The sequence below is a fragment of the Condylostylus longicornis genome, unplaced genomic scaffold, assembly GCF_029603195.1.
Source record: "Condylostylus longicornis isolate FDR11 unplaced genomic scaffold, ASM2960319v2 ptg000163l, whole genome shotgun sequence".
Classification (NCBI taxonomy): domain Eukaryota; kingdom Metazoa; phylum Arthropoda; class Insecta; order Diptera; family Dolichopodidae; genus Condylostylus; species Condylostylus longicornis.
Window position 1 is genome coordinate 569,481 of NW_026578131.1, and position 19,147 is coordinate 588,627.

The window sequence follows — 19,147 nt, forward strand, 5'->3', positions numbered from 1 at the left end:
TTATTTTCAGACTGCCTCTTATATAAATATTTTTAATTTTGTCTTGTTTGGTAACATTTAAGGCCCATCTTAGCATTCGCATTTCTGCTACATGTAATTTTTGGACGTGTTGCTTCTGAGCTGCCCAGCATTCAGTGTCATACATTAATGCCGGCCTGACAGCAGTTTTATACAGTTTCCCTTTTAGTTTGGATGGCATTCTTTTGTCACACAAAACTCCGGTAAATGTTCGCCATTTCATCCAATGAGCATTTGACATGCTCTATGTTTGACATGCTGATCTATTTTTCCATCTGCTGTTATAACTGATCCAAGATATTTAAATTCAGACGCCATTGTTAGAGCTTACCTTTCAACATAGACCGTATTCTGAGGTCCATAAGCATCATTATCATGGAAAGGTAAGTTCATATACTCCGTTTTTGAGAGATTTATACGCAAGCCGTTACTTTTTAGTCTTCCATTCCACTGATTTAAACTTTTTTCCAACTCATCCTTTGATTCTTCTATCAATGCAATGTCATCAGCATACAGTATATTCCAAGAGGTTGGCTTCTGAATGTCCGCACTTAAATAATTAATAGTAATGTTAAACAGAAGTGAACTCAATCCCGATCCCTGATACACGCCTACTTTAATAGGAAATTAATCTGTTAACCCCCCTGTACTTTTTATTTGCGTTGTGCATGAATGATATATATCTTCTATAATATTGACGTAATATTCTGACACGTTGCTTTCTGCCAATGCTTTTTCCAGATCAATGAAAGCCATATGTAGACCCTGATTTTCGACATTATGTTTTTCTGATAGAATTCACACAGTTTGGATTGCGTCTATAGTGTATATAAAAAATAGAAGCTCAACTTAGGTAGATATGAAAATCTACCTAAGTATATAAAAATAAAGTATATAAAAAAATATGTATTTAAATATATGTATATGATAAATCGTTGTGGAAACTCAAAAAATTCTAAAGCACTCCATAGGGTTGATAAACTCAGGACAATTAACCTAATTATCAACATCCCACTTTAGTGAGTCAATTTGTAGTGTTAAATAATCTAGGTCACTTAGGTCCGTTGTGGTACCATCGCATCTGTCTCTTTCGCCTCTCATTCGAAATAGCCCGAACTCCTCAAAAAATCGACAAAGATAGGCGCATGGCAAATAAGATGGAAGAAAACTTTATCTGAAGAGGTGCTCCTCCTACCTATCGTTTCCTGCTCCACCTCGTCACAGCAACTTCTACAGGGATCGGGCCAGCTCATCCTCTCTGATCATCTACTCTTTACTTTATCATATAGCAGCTATAAAATTTTGGGTAACTCTTCGAAATATAAAAGATATTTATATAGGACCACATAAATATGTTTGTATATATGTATGTATAAATGTATGTATATATAAAAAAATTATAAAAAACACCCTAAAGGAAACAAATATCGGAAAAAATATTTTATCTTTGATTTTATCTCCTATTTTTCGTTTTGTTTTTTTTTTCATTAGATTTTGCTCTTTTTTCTTCCTCTCCAGGAAACTCAATTTTTCCACTTAAAATTTTTTATTTCAAAATATACCAACAAATTATTTTTATCGTCTTTCCGTTTAATCTTTCAATTTATTAGAAAATTTAAGCCAGTACGGTAGAAGAGTCTGTGATAAAATTTTAACACTACAATAAGTTAGGTTGTACCTAAAGGCGGATTTCCACTCAATGTCTAGACGTCCGGACAATAATATTTTTACACTGTTAAGAAGATACTAGCACATTTCTGATACTGACATTTCTGATGGACTGACGTTTGCTATTGAGTGTGTGTTTTTGCTTCAGCCTTCAGCCAGAAGTTAAATATTTTTTAACTCAAAAAATTGGATGAACGAACTGTCAAGTTATTTTAGTATTGCCTATGTGTTAGTAAAATGAAGATTTCTGATTGGTTGAAAATTTTGTCCGGACGTCCGGACATTGAGTGGAAATCCGCCTTAACACTACAATAAGTATAACCAAAGATTTTAGAAACATTTTTAACGTCTTTGTATAACATATCTTTGTATAACACGCCACCTTACTTACGCCTCTCTCTTCAATATTCACAAATTTTACACACATACGTTATTTGTATTTCTTTTTATGTATCTGAAATGAAATATAAAGTTTTCAACAAGTAAGAACAGTATAATGCAATTAAACTTTAAAACATAGTTTTTTTTATTAATCAACTTTTCCTGCTATTTCCAATAAATACCAATTGAGTAGTTTAAGATTCTCATATTGATGTGGTAACATCATCGTAAATAAAATATGTACTATGTAGTAAATCTTAACCATGAACTATATTAAAAGCAGTAAAGTTTTAAGTGTCGCAGAAGCAAGTTGTTTTTATTTTATTCACCTCTTGCAGTAGAAAATTGCTTGCTTAAGCAAGCTGGTTAAAATTGTTAACTTATTTTATTTTTAATTTTTTTTCATTATTCTACAAGAAATATTTTTATTATTTGGCTGTCTTTTATGAAATATTTTGTTATTATTTTAGGAATGAAATTATACGGTAACCTAAAACCCTCCTAAATAAGACGAAATTTTAGTATTAGTTTATTAAGGAAATAAACAAAAAATAGGAGTAAAATAAAATAAATTTTCATTAGTATAGGCTATAGATGAACGTGCTTTTATAAAAAACAGCAAGTATAGAAAAGAATATAAATGTAATACAACGAGAATATTGAAATAAGTAACAGAATCCTAAGTATTTTTGAATAACTGATTCTATATTTAATTATTATGATTTAAATTTAATAAATCATTCAATTTAATAATACAAGCTTTCCTTAATTTTGTGATTTTTTAATAATAATCCGTATTTCAGTATGCGATATAATGCTCTTACGATAAATAGGAATTTACAAACGACATACAAAAAATCAAAAAAATCGTTGACCGACATGAAATTGGGATAAAGATTGAAAAAGAAAAGGTAAAAATAATTTAAGAATATGACAAATATCAAATAGTATATAAGGAAAATGAATTTACAAGCAATTGTTGCAACAACTCTATGATTCTAAGGAAAAACTTCTTAAGTTCAAAAAAATTTGTTTCGAAAATATTTAGTTTTAAAAGACAAAATGTAGCTTAATTTATGCTTTAACAGAGCAAAATCAATTCTTAATTACTAACCGCAGAATTTATGTGGGTTTTACTACAAGATTTAAAAATTTAAACTTTGTTGATTTAAAACTTTAACTTGAAGTCAGGAATGAGTTCTACGTAACATGGACAAAATTTTGTCAAATTTTATTTCTGCAAAGATAATAATCTTCAAAAAATTTTGAAAGCGTGTAAGACAAACACAAACGCCTATAGAGATACAGCTTCCAAAAATATTTTAAACTATAAATTAAGAATTTATCGAAAATTAAATTCGTATTAAATTTTAATCTTCTTATTTGTCACGTAATTGACAAAAGGATTTTTTTTTATTTTTAATTGCCTTAGGAAAATAAAGGAAACCCGTAAGCTTTTAATTTGGTTTTGACTTTTTGTTTGGTTTTCTGTTTTTTTTTTTCATTCTTTTTTAATCTTACAATAATCTTCTTCTCCAATATATTTTAACTTTATTGTAAACACTCGTATACAACATCTTATAGCTACAAATAATAATTTTAAATTACTGAAAAAAAAATTGTGTGTTAAGTAAAAAATACCGTAAGTACCAAAACATAATGCCAACTTAATAAAATTTCATACATATATACTTATAAAAAAAACAAGTACAACAGAAAAGCAAGCAACATAAAAGTAAAAATAACAACAAGATAAATTAATTATTAATGGAACACGGAAAAAAAAGTTTAAAATTTATTTTTTTATTTTTTTTTTGTATTTTCTTTACCAAGCATAAAACAAAATAACATTTTGCATCCTATTATGTGCCTTGTTTTAGATTTTGTTGAAAATATTTTAAGGATTCACTTCGAACAATATTTAAGGAAATATTCTTACACGTTGCTCTCAAGAGTCCGTGAATGGTAACATTACTTAACAACTTCTTCTATCAAACACACCAATCAATACTGGTTTTTTGACATTGACATTTCAATAAATTTAAACATAAAATCTAATTTCAGTCGTGATTATCTAGTGGTAGAGTGAATATCAGGAAGTGAAAAATTATTTAAATAATTGAATATGAAAACAAAAAATAAAGCTGACAAATCAATGGTTTGTAAAATATAGAAAATTTTACTTCAACAATTTAAATTTCCACAGAACATTTGCGAACATTTTCTATCCAATAAACGTTGTACTTGAGCGTATAAACTGAGCGGATAAACTTGACGGACAATTGAAAGTTTTTTAATGGAAGCGTGAAACCTAAAATCACGGCTGATGTGAAAAATATTAACCTACAAGAATAATATTTTGGAATCGTAGTACACAAATTAGGAGCATACGTTACTGCCATGGATGTATTAATTCTTTTTAATGTTCTTGGTTTTTTTTTCTTTGCAAATTTACCAATAAAAACTTTCTGTATTTGCTGTTTTTTTTTTGCAGATATGTAAAAAGTTTTTTAAGAAATACTTAAGTATATTTTTTGTTATTTTTTTTTTAACAAGATAATCAAGATTTTCTAGTTATTTATCACAATGAAACTTACTTCTCTGGCCGGTTCACAATATAAAAACAGGCACATTGTTGTGTAAAATTTAAATTTTTGGCTTAAAATTTAAATTCATATAGAGGGTAGAGGTGATGCTGTAAGATGGCAGTGGAATATCTGATAACCACCGAAGGTAAGAATGTCCTGAGTTTTGACTCATCCGGGGTAGTCAGAGGCCACAAGGTTTTTCGCAGTTTTCCTTAGTTTGTGCGTCACTGAGATTAGCGGCGACCGGGATGAGTCCAAGATAGAATTTATTATAGATATAGATATAGATAGACCTGCTAAGGAAATCCCAAAGAGACCCCGGCCACGTATTTCGGTCCCTAGCATAAGTATTGCAGCTGACAAACAACTGAATGTGCTAAGAAAGGCGAGTCTCGGAGCTTTGATAAATGACAAGCAGGTCATCGAGAAGAAGGAACTCCAGAAAAAACAACGAATCCTATATACTTCTCATAAACGAGGGAAATGTCTTCCTCAAAGGTGAGGACATCGACATCACTTTGATTTAAAAGTACTGGGTGCACAGTAAAGATATCAAGGGACTTAGCACCCGGAAATATAACTTCTTCTACAAACTAGTGGAACGAGAAATACGTAGGCCTAAAGCCTTCATTTAAGTTAAGTGACACAATAAATCATTTCTTTGCTACATCACCGAGGACTTTACTTTTGTAAAGCTGAACGAGAAAATGGCAGGACTCTGTTCATAAGCTCGGCCTATATGACTTATGATAAATAGGTCCATAGGATGATAATAGCCCCACCGCCAGAAGTCGCTAATCTGGTGTCGAAGATCATAGACAAATGCCAGGCACACCCTCTGGGCAAGCTCGGATACAAACAAAAGAGGTTAGTCCTTATATAATTTTATCTTAAACAGTTTAGAAATAGCAAATAGGAACAACATTGCCACTTCTACTTTTTCCAGGGTAAAGAACTGTGTTGGCTGGGAATATATCCTGTATATAACATTTAAAACAAGCGATGGTTTAGTTGAGAAGTTAATCAAGAGTATCCGACAAGACGTCCTTTTTGGACCGTGCTTGGGTTCTCTTCATTTTGCAGTTCGAGACTAAATCTCTTTTACCATATAGAAACCCAAGAAGAACGAATTGGGTTAAATGTAACACCGTCGTGCGGGGCAAGCTCGCAATAATGCCTAATATAAAAAACCACACTCACAATGTTCAGGTGTTGGAGGCCCAAGCCAGCGGGACGGCTTTGAGAAGCTTATGGATGTAGTAATAATGACCACCTGGCCTGTAAAATACTCCATAAGAAAACTTATCATCCTTGGTATGAATGACGATTTTGCAGAGTGTACCAGGGACTCTGCCAGATTTAGCAGATTATTATCTACATATCTAGGGGGCCCAAAACCGCACTGTCAATCCTCTTGGACCTATTATCCAACAAACTGAGGAGGACCTGAAAAGGTTGGACATCAGGGGAAAAAAACAATATTTCTCTGGTGCATCCAAGCGGCGTATCGCGGCTTATATCAGGGATGGCATGTCCCCAGAGGAAGCTCGCAGATATGAGAAGGAAAGGCTAGAAAAGCTGAGGGCCTGCGGATCGGGTGTTGTGGCCGACCATCCCCAGAAGAACGAAAGGTCAGAAAGCAACACCCCTGATGCAGGGCCCTCAAAAAAGAGGTCGATAAAGGGCAATGTTGAGGGAAAGGTCCCTGGGAACATTCCTCAACAAAACCCGAAAATGACTTCTTATCGGGATGCAGTAGCACAGATCAAGGTGACCATTACTCATAAACTACATCCATAGAAAAGGCTATCCGAAATCCAGATGGGGAAAATCAAAGTAGCCATCATGGATGAAATGTATAAAGTTGTGGATTCTCATCCACAATTCACTGCAGCGTTACAAAGAGATGGATGGATATCCGTTACATGCAACAATCAAAACATCAGGGAATGGATAACCAGTGTCTGCAGGAACATAAAGCCTTGGGACGGTTGCAACGTTGTGGTACTGGATGGCGACGACATGCCCAAACAGCATGTCTGCGTCACTTACGTGCCAAAGGACGAGACAACCGTCAGTCTCTCCAGGGACAAATTTCTAAGTAGGATAGGGAAGCAAAATCCCAGCCTCAAGATTAGTTCCTGGAGGGTGCTGAGGATGGATAAGGAAAAGGACGGGGCATGCTCCATCACATTTTCCGTGGATGATTTCGGATTGGAAGATCTATGGAAAGCGGAGTTCCGGCTTTTCCTGAATTTCTTCCGTGTTACCGTTCGGGTTAAAGGAAGAAAATCCTCTCAAGGTGCTGGACAAAAGGCAGGACAAAATAGGCAGGGCAGGACAAAATAGAAAACCAACGCCCACCGCGACAACGACGAGCACTTCAGGCCAACCAAAAGAGACAAAACTCATTGGAAAGTTTGAAGTCACTCCGAAAACGGCGGAAACGGAAGAACCAGAGACTGTGTACACCCGGACGAGCAACTGAAGGATCTAGTGGACTTTTGTGGACGGAGGAACTTCCAACTTATAATAGGAAGTGATGCCAATGCCCACCACACCGTCTGGGGAAACAGTAATATAAACAAAAGAGGTGAGTGCCTACTTGAATTTATATATAGCAATAAATTAATGGTTATGAATGAGGGCAAAAGGCCGACATTCATAAATGTAATTAGGGAAGAGGTCCTTGACATCACCCTTTGCACTGAGTTTATCGGCAGTAGGGTTAGTGGATGGCATGTCTCAAATGAGACATCCATGTCCGATCATAGGCAGATTAGGTTTGATATCACAGTCTCCGGGGGCCTGGCAGAAGAAATGTATCAGGTACCTCAATCCATAGATTGGAGTCAATTCGAAACACTCCTCATGGATGGGATTGGATCCATTCCTGTTTCTGTCAGAACGGTGATGGTTATCGAACTGGCCAGCGAGAATCTGACGGCGGCTATTACTAGTGCCTACCATGAGAGCTGCCGTGCTAAGCCGAGACGGAGCAATAGGAAGTGCCCGTGGTGGAATGAAGAGCTTTCAAGTGTTAGACTAAAGACCAGAAAGCTATGCAATAAGGTCAAGGCGTCGGGTTCGTGGGAAGAGTATAAAGACTTATTCACGAAATACAATAAAAAAATTAGGAAAGCGAAAAGAACTTCGTGGAGGGCAAGGTTTTGCAAGGGCATTGATGAACTCTCCAGCAGTGCGCGTCTTCACAGGGTGCTTTCCAAAAAGTATGCTAGCGGGTTGGGCCTAATGGAACGGCCTGATGGCTCCATGACTGAGAAGGGAAAGCAGACGTTGGAGCTTATGGCGTCAACGCACTTTCCTGACTCGAAAATTCTTCGAAATCACTCAAATGCGGTCATTGAACCGAGGGCATCCTGGCCCAGGAGGGATGACTGGCAATGATCCCGTCTGGTCCTCACGATGGGCAGGATTAGATGGGTTGTTTTCTTTTTCAGGCCCTTCAAATCTCCAGGTGATGACGGGATATATCCTGCATTTTTGCAGAGGGGTTTTCACCATATAGCTAGAACACTGTTGGAAATTTTTCTCAGGCATGAAGGGTGGCTAAAGTGACGTATATTCCCAAGGCAGCTAAGCGACCAAGCAACCACCCAAGGTCTTTCCGTCCAATCAGCCTTACTTCTTTTCTATTGAAAGGAAAAAGTGATTGATAGATTTATACGGGACGATGCACTGGGAAGCAATCCCTTGCATAAATCTCGGTACGCCTATCAGTCGGGAAGGTCTACTGTACTCGCTCTGCAGAGTTCTGGTGGGGGTCCTTGAAAACTCACTGGAAGTGCGGGAAGTGGCAGTTGGCTACTTCCTTGATATAGAGGGAGCTTTTGACAACACCCCATATCATGTCATCTGTGAGTTGTTGCACAAACGAGGGATTGATGCGACGACTAACAGATGGGTTAATCGGATGCTACAGGATAGGATTATTAAGTTCACCGTAGCTGACGATATACTCTTCATCACCGCTGCAAAAGGGTGTCCGCAGGGCGGGGTTCTTTCGCCCCTCCTGTGGTCCAATCGCTGCTCTCAGGGGCTCCGGGGCACGTGTCTGGGGATACGCCGACGATGTGGCCTTCGTCGTACGGGGAAAATTTGAGAGCACTGTTTCTGATCTTCTACAGCAAAATTTACGTGTTGTGGAGAGGTGGTGCGAAGGCGTTGGGTTAAATATAAATCCAAGCAAGATCACTTTGGTCGCCTTCACCAGACGCAGAAGCAGGGATAGATTAACGAGCCCAATTCTATTTGGTGAACGTATTAGTTACTCTAGGGAGGTGAAGTATCTGGATGATCGTCTGGATGATCGTCTCTCCTGGAATACCCATATAGATAGAGTTATCGAGAGGGCTATGGCGGCCTTGTGGACGTATAGGAGCTTCATCGGGAGGACCTGGGGAATTAGTCCCAGAATAGCACTGTGGCTATATACGGCCCTTGCTAGGCCCATCGTCACCTATGCGTTGATTGTATGGTGCCGTAAGGCTCAGCAGACGAGTGTGCGGGCCGAGCTGGAAAAGCTACAGAGGCTGGCCTGCCTGGGAGTGACCAGGGCAATGCGGACGGCTCCTACCGCTGCATTGGAGGTGATGATCGGGTTGCCGCCACTGCACCTCCATATATTGAAGGAAGCTCGGCTAGTGACTTACCAACTTCTCTCTGGCAGACTAAAGTCTGGCTGGACAAGGCAGGACTAAAGTTGACCCACAGGACTCACAAAAACTTCATTGAGAGCGATCCGATTCTAAGAATAACCATGTCGGATACAGGTCTGCCTCGGTACAACTTCGACCACAAGTACAAGGTTCTGTTTCGTGATCGATGGACGTCGGGTTCGAGCGTATTGTATGCGGACGGGTCCAAAACGCAGTCGGGTGTGGGTTCGGGTGTATACGGTGTTCGCCCGGACACGCGTGTATATGCAACCCTTGACCCGTATTGCACAGTATTCCAGGCCGAAATACATGCAATAGATGTCTGTCTGAGAATCAATTTAGAAAGGGGGTATAGAAACCGCACCATCTATGTGTTCTCGGACAGCAGGGCTGCACTGCTGGCGCTTCGTTTAGCTCAGGTTACATCCAAGCTGCGGTCTGATTTGTTCCGCCGTGGGGGCCTGCCTGCTCGCGGCGGAATGCAGCCGTCACTGGCGGGACACGAAAGGGTGCCGGGTTCGCACTATTGCGAATTTCTTCACGTGAAGTACCACCTTCATAGGCTGGGGAAGTCGGGCTCCCCTCTGTGCAGATTTTGTGGGGGTGGCGATGAGACCGCCGTGCACGATTGCGACTGTCCGGCACCCTTTCGTCCGGCTGTTCGGCGCCGCAATTGTCTTGGACGTGGGTCCCTAAGTGTTCGGGAACTGTTGTCCAACTTCCTTAGGGATATCTCCGGCTTTGTGGTTGGGACGGAGATATTATAGGCGGGAGCGTGGGGAGGCTACAATAAGTCAAAAATGGCTGCGATGGCTTAGGGGGTTACTTCTGTCCCACTCGGTTCCCTCAGAATCTACAATCTATCTACATATCTAGGCTGTGGACAACTTCTCACAGTATGTGGCAACTGGAGTGGATGGCATAGTTCCGGCAATGCTGCACAACACTAGAGAATTTACACTTCCGTGGCTTCTAAAAGTTTTCAGAACGTGGAATATGGAAGTTTTCAGACATGTAGGGATGATTTTCATTCTAATTAGGGAAAGTGGAGGGCCTTGAAAACTCAAAGATTTTTCCTCGGACATGAGGTGTAATCGATCAATTAAATCAAAATATTAAATGCAACTACAAAACTGCAGTGCCGTAAGAGCTCGAAATTAAGTATGCACATGAAGCTTTAAAATATCTGTAGTTTGCAATTGTTACATCAGACATTATCGATTACCCATACTTTTTATTCTACTTATTGTGGTTTTACAAATGACCTAAATATTATTTTTAAAATTCATTCATTAATTATTTAAATTTACTTTAAAACTTATTTAATGTTACAATATTTGTCTATTATTAAAATTTCTTCAGAAAAAAAAATTTTTCATAAAAAAATTTATAACATTTTTTTTTCTTTTCAAATTTGATAATACACTTTATATAAATTTTTATCTTAAATTAAAATAAAAATAATAATTTTTTTTGTTTATAAATATTTTATTTCAATCAATTAAAGTTAAAAAATCCTTCTGGCGGATTCCAATTCGTTTTGTAAAAAAACAAAAATGATACGCAAAAATAAACTTTTTGAAAGGGTATAAAATTTCAATAAAAATGAAAAAAAAATATTTTTGTATCGCAAAAGTAGAGATGGTGGAAAAATAATTCTTTTTTCTTTGAAAAGGACTTTAAATAAAAAAATTTTTTCCACAGATTACATGATGTAGAAAAAACAATTTATTTGAAAATAATAACATAATTTAATCAACATATGTTCAAGTACATACGTACTGATCGTCAAAGGGCGCAATAAACATCATGTATAGTCGCAAATAAGCAACTATCAACAAGCAACAAGCGTTCAATTTACAAGTATAACTTCAAATCAATCAAGAAAGGGAGCTTGTAATCACCTTTTACGCTAAAATTTTAGAAAAATAAATAAAATTTCAGAATATAATAACAATTATAATAACAAATACAAAAACATAATCATAAAAATTGTTTTTCAAATCGACTTTCGATATTGCGAGAAGACAATTTTTGCAGTGCGAGAAAAGTTTTTAAATTTTTAGTAAAAACTAGCGTCAGCCTGTCTCCAATAAAACCCAAACATAGAAAAAATGTATACAAATGTACATAAATCGCATTTAATATTTTATCTCAATAATTTAATAACAATAACTCTACATCCAGTTGACTAAAGCACGAGAATAAATTTTTATACAACGCACATTATATTTTTCTTTAAAAAATGTGTATATATTTACAAATAAGAAGCAAAATTTATTACCAAAAAGACCTTTTGTATTTATTATCAATTTTCTTCTTTACTACACTAAAGCAAGAAATCGTTTGAAGACATACATATGATGAATTACGGATAGTTTCATCTAAAAAATTATATTTTACATAATTTTTTAGATTGTAGGCCATTTAAATATTTCTGATTTTAGGCCACAGAAATAATTCCGAATGTATTCTATATTCTACGTACAACTGCATTTTTCAATGTTCCCTTTAAATTTAAATCGCAATTTATTTTATAAAACTCGAATATTCTATTTCAAATTATAAAATTACACGTATGGCTATTGATCCTTATACTTAATCAAATTATTTAAAATCTTAAAATATTGCCCTAGCTTTTAAATTTAACCATAAAATTAATATAAATTTATTATCACTATTGGTACTAATTTCAAATGATCATTTCAATATGCATTATTTCCTGTATTGAAAATTTTAGTAGAATAATACACGATCAACAACACAATCTAATCAAAATCATAGGGTCTATATATGATAACTAAATGAAAAAAAATCACATTTTTATTTTTATTATCACAATTACTTAATTTTCATACCATTACATTTCATCTCATATTCTAAAAATATACATTAAGGCATAGAAAACTTAATTAAGACTAATTATATATTAATCAAAAGAAAAATTATCACTCCCTTAGTTTCCAAACAAATAGTATACTATAATCTATAATAAGATCCTTATGTACACATTGTAATTAAAAAAAAAGTGTTATCTTACCTTATATTCTATTTTTTTTTAAATGCCTTGTACTTTTTGTACAAGTCCTTATTCTCCTGTACTTCTATTAGTGTTTCTTATTATTATTTTTTATTGTATAACACAACGTATTGCACCTTATATTAACATTCAGTTGTTCTATAACACTAATTACTGTTATATACTATATTTATGTGTACATATTATATCCTTATAAAGATTTGTATGTAATTATGTACTATATTATGTCCTTATAAAGATGTGTCTCCACATATATTTCCATATACATATGCGAAGACACATCTTTATAAAGACAAGGTGTTCACTCTTTGGTATAATTTTTCTTCAGAGCAATAAAAGAAAATTTAAATTTGTTGAACACAAATGAAACACTGTAAATATCTGTACCTTCAATTAGAGCACTGTACAAAGCTGTAAATTTCGCTTGAAAAGGAAAAAAAATATATGAAAACGAAAAACATACGAATTATTTTTTAATTATAATTCACATGTTTTTTTAAAAAAAACATGTAAAATATAAAAACATGTAAAATATAAAACTCAAAAAACCTAATTTTTTAACAAAAATAAATAAAATAAAATCTAATTAAGTTTATAAAAAGAATAACCAAAAAAAAATTTATTTTTAAAATATGTACCATTAAACTAAAGCCGAATAAAAATGGTCCAAATTCATATCGTGTCATATTAGAAGATGTCGTATCTCGTATCTCGTAGAGTAAATGCATATTGAAATTACTCGAACAGAATCTAATCTCAATAAAATTTTCAAATTTCAAAATTTTCTATCTTTTAAAACTTCTTTTAAATTAATTTAAAATATTAAGAGACGAAGTGGTTTTGAACACTCTATATGCTACACTCAAATTTATATATACCTACTTGTATGAACGTAAAGTGCATATACATACTTATGTATATACAAACATATATGCACGCTCTATCTATAGAGTATAATCATTGTTTTATAATAAAAATCTCACCTGGCCTAATTTTTTTCATTATATACATACATATATGTACATATATTCCATTTTTGTCATTCTAAAAAAAAGAATTTTATAATTTAATACAAGTATTCATTTTCATATAACAAATTCGTAGGTAGCACAGATATAAAAAGCTTTTTTTATCCTTTTTATTCATTTATATATTTTTAGGCAAGAACAATTTCCAGGACTTCATCTTATAATATTATGTAAAAGAAAAAGAAAAAATAAAACCAAAACTCTTTTATTTTCTCTTCTCTATGTTTTTACTTCCCTTGCTTCTTATTTTTTCATTATTTTTTTTTCTTGTTTAATATTTTATTAGAGAGATTTTTTTACCTTGAAAGTTTTAACAGCACGTGTTTGCTGTTATTCTTGTATGGTAGTAAAAATACACCAAGTATAATAACAAAATAACTGTAAAAAAACTTGAATGTTTTCAATGTTTATCACTCTAGTTTAATCGTATACACACATATATGATTCATAATGTGTAAATAATTAAATATATTCATAAGTTTATATATGTAAAGCCAATCTAATTGTGAGTATACATAACATGTATGTATGTATTGTGATTCTTATTAGATACAATAATAAATTCTTTAACATAATATTAAAAAATTAATATTCAAATGCACCTCATTTTTAAGTTGATAAGTAATTTTTATTAACATAAGAGATACAATAAACAAGTTCAGATACAATGATACATACATACATACATATATTAAAATATTGTAGAAACTTATGAAATTAGAAACTCATCACTAGCAAAAGTTCAATAATTTTTAATAATTTTTAATTTCATGATGAATTTTGTAATTTAAAATTGGACCAACATTTTGTTTTTACTTGAGGAAAACAAATTACTTTTATTATTGTAAACAAATATAGTACATGTATGTATGTATGTGGAAAGTTAATAAAAATATGATTATTATGAAAAATTTAGTTTTCAAAAATTATTTTGAATTTATTATATCAAATATAATAAGTCGATAATTTATAAATACAATTCAGTTTTAATTAGAATTGACAAAATATATAATGTTGTTGAATTTGATTTCTACGATGGCTTGATATGTTTCCACGTCCACAGTTGAATTTAGAAGCAAGCAAAAATTGAAAAACAGGAACAGGAAAATTATATCATGTACGAAATGTCAAGAAAAAATTATAGTGTTGCTGTTGTTTTATAAAAATTTATCCCATTCGGCCATCCTAAAGTATCTTCAGCCCCTGGAGATATTTTTAAAGAAAGTATTTCAATTTTCTGAATCATTTTCGGCTAACATATCGTAATCAATTTCGAAATTACACCAAGGTTTTATTTTATCTACGCTGACATCTGTATAATTTGGTCCTTCATGGTCACCTTCTTTTTGTACTTTATATCTGTTGAAGCCTTTAATTCCAATTATACGATAAGGTCCCAGAAATTTTGGTCGTATTTTTAGACCAGTGCCAAACTGAACCCTTTCTATTGCGACCAACTCGTCTAATTTATACTTTCTGGGTTCTTTTCGTTTTTTGTTGAAATTATTTTTATTTTCTAACTGAATATTTTGAATATCCTTTTTAGCTTGTTCACGTTGTTCATGACGTTTATCTTCAAATAATTTAATTGATTCTTGTTCTATTATTTCCATAATTTTAAATTCATTTTGAACCTTCATCTTACAGCCTGTAAGCAGTTGAAACGGGGTAGTTTTTATAGCACGTTGATAAGTTGAATTAATCATCTGTTGAACTGGCTTTACATAATTATACCATTTTTCAGCATTATCTAAAGCAAGTTTTGTAAGTGTAGCTATAACAATTGAGTGAGCTCGTTCTATTTGACCATTTCCACGTGGTGTACCAACTGTGATAAAATGTAAGGTAATGCTACGTTCCTTACAATAATCCTGAAAAAGATTTGACGTAAAAGCTCCACCTTTGTCTGTAATAATTTTTTCAGGGTAACCAAACGTCTCTGCTATTATTTCTAGTTTTTGTATTGCTTCTTCGCCATTTAATGTTTTTGTAGGAAAGAGCCATAAAAATTTTGAAAAAGCATCAATAATTGAAAATAAATATTTGTAGTGCTTTTTTGTTGTTGTCATGGGTCCAAGGTGGTCGATGTGAAATGTTTCGAGTGGACGTTCTCCCTTTGGAATTGGTTGCAAGAAACCCTCGGCTTTGCCAGATTTGCGTTCAGACAAAATACACCTGACACAGTTCGTAATAAATTTTGTAATTCTTTGGTTAAGATCTGAAATATAAAAATCCTTTTCGATTATGTCCTTCATTTTTTTATGATGGAAATGACCCCTCTCATGTACTTCTTTTATTATTTGTGTTTTCATCGCATCTGGCACTACAAATAAAATATTATTATTATAATTTTTGCATAAGATATTGTTATGTAATATATAATCTTTATAAGGTTTATGTTGTAAAATTTCGATAATTGAGAGCAAATTTTCGTCACTACGCTGAGCCTCAGCTAATTTTTTTAGAAAACCCGTTTCTTGATAGATGCACATAACAACTGGATTTCTACTCAGTGCATCTACATGCTTCATTTTCGCGCCTGCTCTGTGCTCTATGACATAATCAAACTCTTCTAATAAAAGGGCCCATCTGGCAACCCTAGTCGCTAAATCTTTTTTTTTCATAGTACATTCGAATGCTTTGCAATCGGTAACTAATTTAAATTTTTGACCTAATAAGTAGATTCTAAATTTCTTTAAAGCTTCGACAATTGCTAGAATTTCTAACTCGTATGAGCTATATTTTCTTTCTGCATCTGTAGTTTTTTTGCTTGAATAATATACAGGATGCAACGAACCATCTTCAACGTCTTTTTGAAATAATACTGCACCATAACCTTCTTGAGATGCATCTGTATGCAACTCAGTATATGCACCATATTTAAATATTTTAAGAACTGGTTTGTTAGCCAAAGCTTGTTTTATATCATTAAAAGCTGCTACTTCCACGTCACCGATTCTAAAATGGATATTTTGTTTTAATAATTCACTTAGTGGTCTAGCTCTAACAGCAAAATTTGGTATAAATTTTCTAAAATAATTTGCAAGACCGAGAAAACTTTGCATCTGTTTAATGGTTGTCGGGATTGCAAAATTCATGACAGCTTTAGTCTTTAAAGTTGATGGTGAAATTGAACCATTATGAATGCGATGTCCTAAATATTCAATATCGCTTTGTAAAAACTGGCATTTTTTCCACTTTATTTTGAGTCCATTTTCTGCACATACTGTTAATACCAATTCTAGTCGATTTATACCTTCTTCTACGGTTTGTGATGGTATTATAATATCATCTATGTACACCACGATTATACCATCCTTAATTAAATTTCTTAAAATAAAATTAATAAATTTTTGAAAGACGCTGGGCGAGTTACATAGCCCGAAAGGAACTTTCATGAATTCAAATTGCCCACAATGTGCTACGAAGGATGTATATTTTCTACTATTTTCTTCGATAGTGACATGAAAGAAGCCATTTTCTAAATCTAACGATGTGAAATATTTATATGGTTGAAGCTTGTCTATCTGTTCCTCTATATTAGGAAGTGGGTATCGATCCTTTATTATTTTTTTATTTATTCCACGGTAATCTACACATAGCCGATATGAATTATCCTTTTTTTTGACGAGGACTATTTGACTGGCATAATCGGACGAGCTTTCACGAATAATTTTTTCATTAGTCCATTGCTTAATTTGTTGTTCGATAATTTTCATTTCGTGTGGTGGAAATCTACGAGGTGGTCTATAAACAGGTTCTTCATCGGTAGTGACGATTTTCATACGTATCGGTGAGTCCTGTGAAAGTTTAGGTGAATAATTTTTAATTAACGATATTACCTTGTTGGTTTCGTCTTTTTGTAAATTATTTAATCCACGTAAATCATCATATTCTTTAGTTTCAGAATCAATGTTAATTTTTGCTAAAAAACAAGATAAATTTTCGTCATTAAGTTTATTATTGCAATTTTGTTGTACAGGAACATTCTTTTTTATATTTATAATACCATTACTTATGTTAATATTTGCTTTATTTAATAAATTCATGCCGATAATCATATCTGTTTGTAAATAATTATCGTCAACTGAATGTATTTCAATATTATCGTAAATATCGCCATTAACATCAATAGTAACGTAACATGAACCTTTTGTACTAATATTTGTGCCCAAACCATTTATAATAATAGGTGAGTTCCTAAAATTAGAATTAACATTAATTAATTTAAAATAACATTGTTTCAAAACACATATGTCGCTTCCGGTATCAATTAAACATTCGAAATCTATATTATTAATTTTAGCCTGGATACACATATTGCTTTTCATCGTTTTCGTCATATTCGTAGAAGTTTTTGCTGAGAAAGAATTCTTATTTGTGTCGTAATTTTTATTAATAGGTTCTTTGCAATCTACTTTTTTATGACCGTACTTATTGCAACCAAAGCACTTAGGTCCTTTATCTTTGTGTGGACAATTGTGAAATTCATGGTCATTAGAACCACAATTAAAGCAATAGCGTGCAACTTTTTTGTAGCTATTATTATCATTTTTAGATTTCATATTAGGTTTTTTATCAGCAATATGTCTAGAGATTTCGCTTTTAGAGATTTTTTCATATACTAATAATTTTTCTTTCAATTCACTTATAGTATTAGCACCAAATAAAATCATTTTATTACCTGATAAATCTTTGATTCCATCTATTATATAACTCACCACGGAAGATTCGTCTATGTTAGTTTGCGAGGCTATATCAACCATACAATATAAATATTCACGAAAAGATTCTTCATTTTTCTTTTTTCTTTCACGTAATTTAGCATGTACTTCTGCACTAGTAATTGTTGATTGAAATTCTTTTATCAAAGCATCTTTTAATTCATTGTAGCGTAATGGCTTAGCTTCACAATCTATAAACAGTTTCGCAGCACCTGCTAATGATCTTTTGCAAAAAATAAACTTCTGTAAATCGTTCCACTTAAAAACATTTGAATATTGCTCAAATTCGTTTAACCAGATTCTAACATTCATAGTTTCAGTACCAGAATATTTTTTAATGATACTTTCTACATCATTAAAATTCATTTTTGGATTATCGTGCTCATAAGAACGAGAATAATTACCTACAACATCACCCAAATTACCATCAATAGTTGTGTCGCTTCTTTGAAGAGTTCTACGGCGTCTTCCACTCATTGTAAAATGCTAATTATTGAGTATGAAATTAAATTTATTAATTTTTCTACGTCCACGTTTTTTTTTCAATTTCTCAATACAATAAGCAACTCTATATTACAAAATGTAAATCTCAACTATTTAAGTAATAATCACCAAAACTTTCACAGGTCGTAATATTATAAACAATTTATATTTTAGGTATAACAGCTACCTGTTTTTATTATGTAGAGAGTAATAAAAATGTGATAACACAGAATTAGGTATCGTAAAATTTTCGAAATTAATTGTTCTGAACTAGCTTCTGATTTTGTTTTTCTGTTTTGATAATTTGCTTTTATATTCTATATTGGCGAAAGCTTTGCAGTTTCATTAAATGCGTTTTTGTTTTTTGTATTTTAAATTATATTTCAATGTGCTTTTATAAATTTTTCATAATTTTGTCCATCCCGGTTGAGCCCCCATGTGGAAAGTTAATAAAAATATGATTATTATGAAAAATTTAGTTTTCAAAAATTATTTTGAATTTATTATATCAAATATAATAAGTCGATAATTTATAAAT

General features: G+C 33.1%; 1 protein-coding gene across 1 annotated transcript; it reads right to left on the reverse strand.

The window, feature by feature from the left end:
- Positions 1-345: 345 nt before the first annotated feature.
- LOC129616155 (uncharacterized protein K02A2.6-like) lies at positions 346-18,603 on the reverse strand. Its single transcript, XM_055531641.1, has 8 exons — positions 18,478-18,603; positions 17,434-18,369; positions 17,245-17,391; positions 16,795-17,202; positions 15,843-16,719; positions 15,576-15,725; positions 14,924-15,308; positions 346-568 (listed from the first exon to the last, which is right to left on the reverse strand). Exons 1-8 carry the CDS (start codon positions 18,601-18,603, stop codon positions 346-348), a joined length of 3,252 nt encoding a protein of 1,083 aa, XP_055387616.1.
- Between the last annotated feature and the right edge of the window lie 544 nt (positions 18,604-19,147).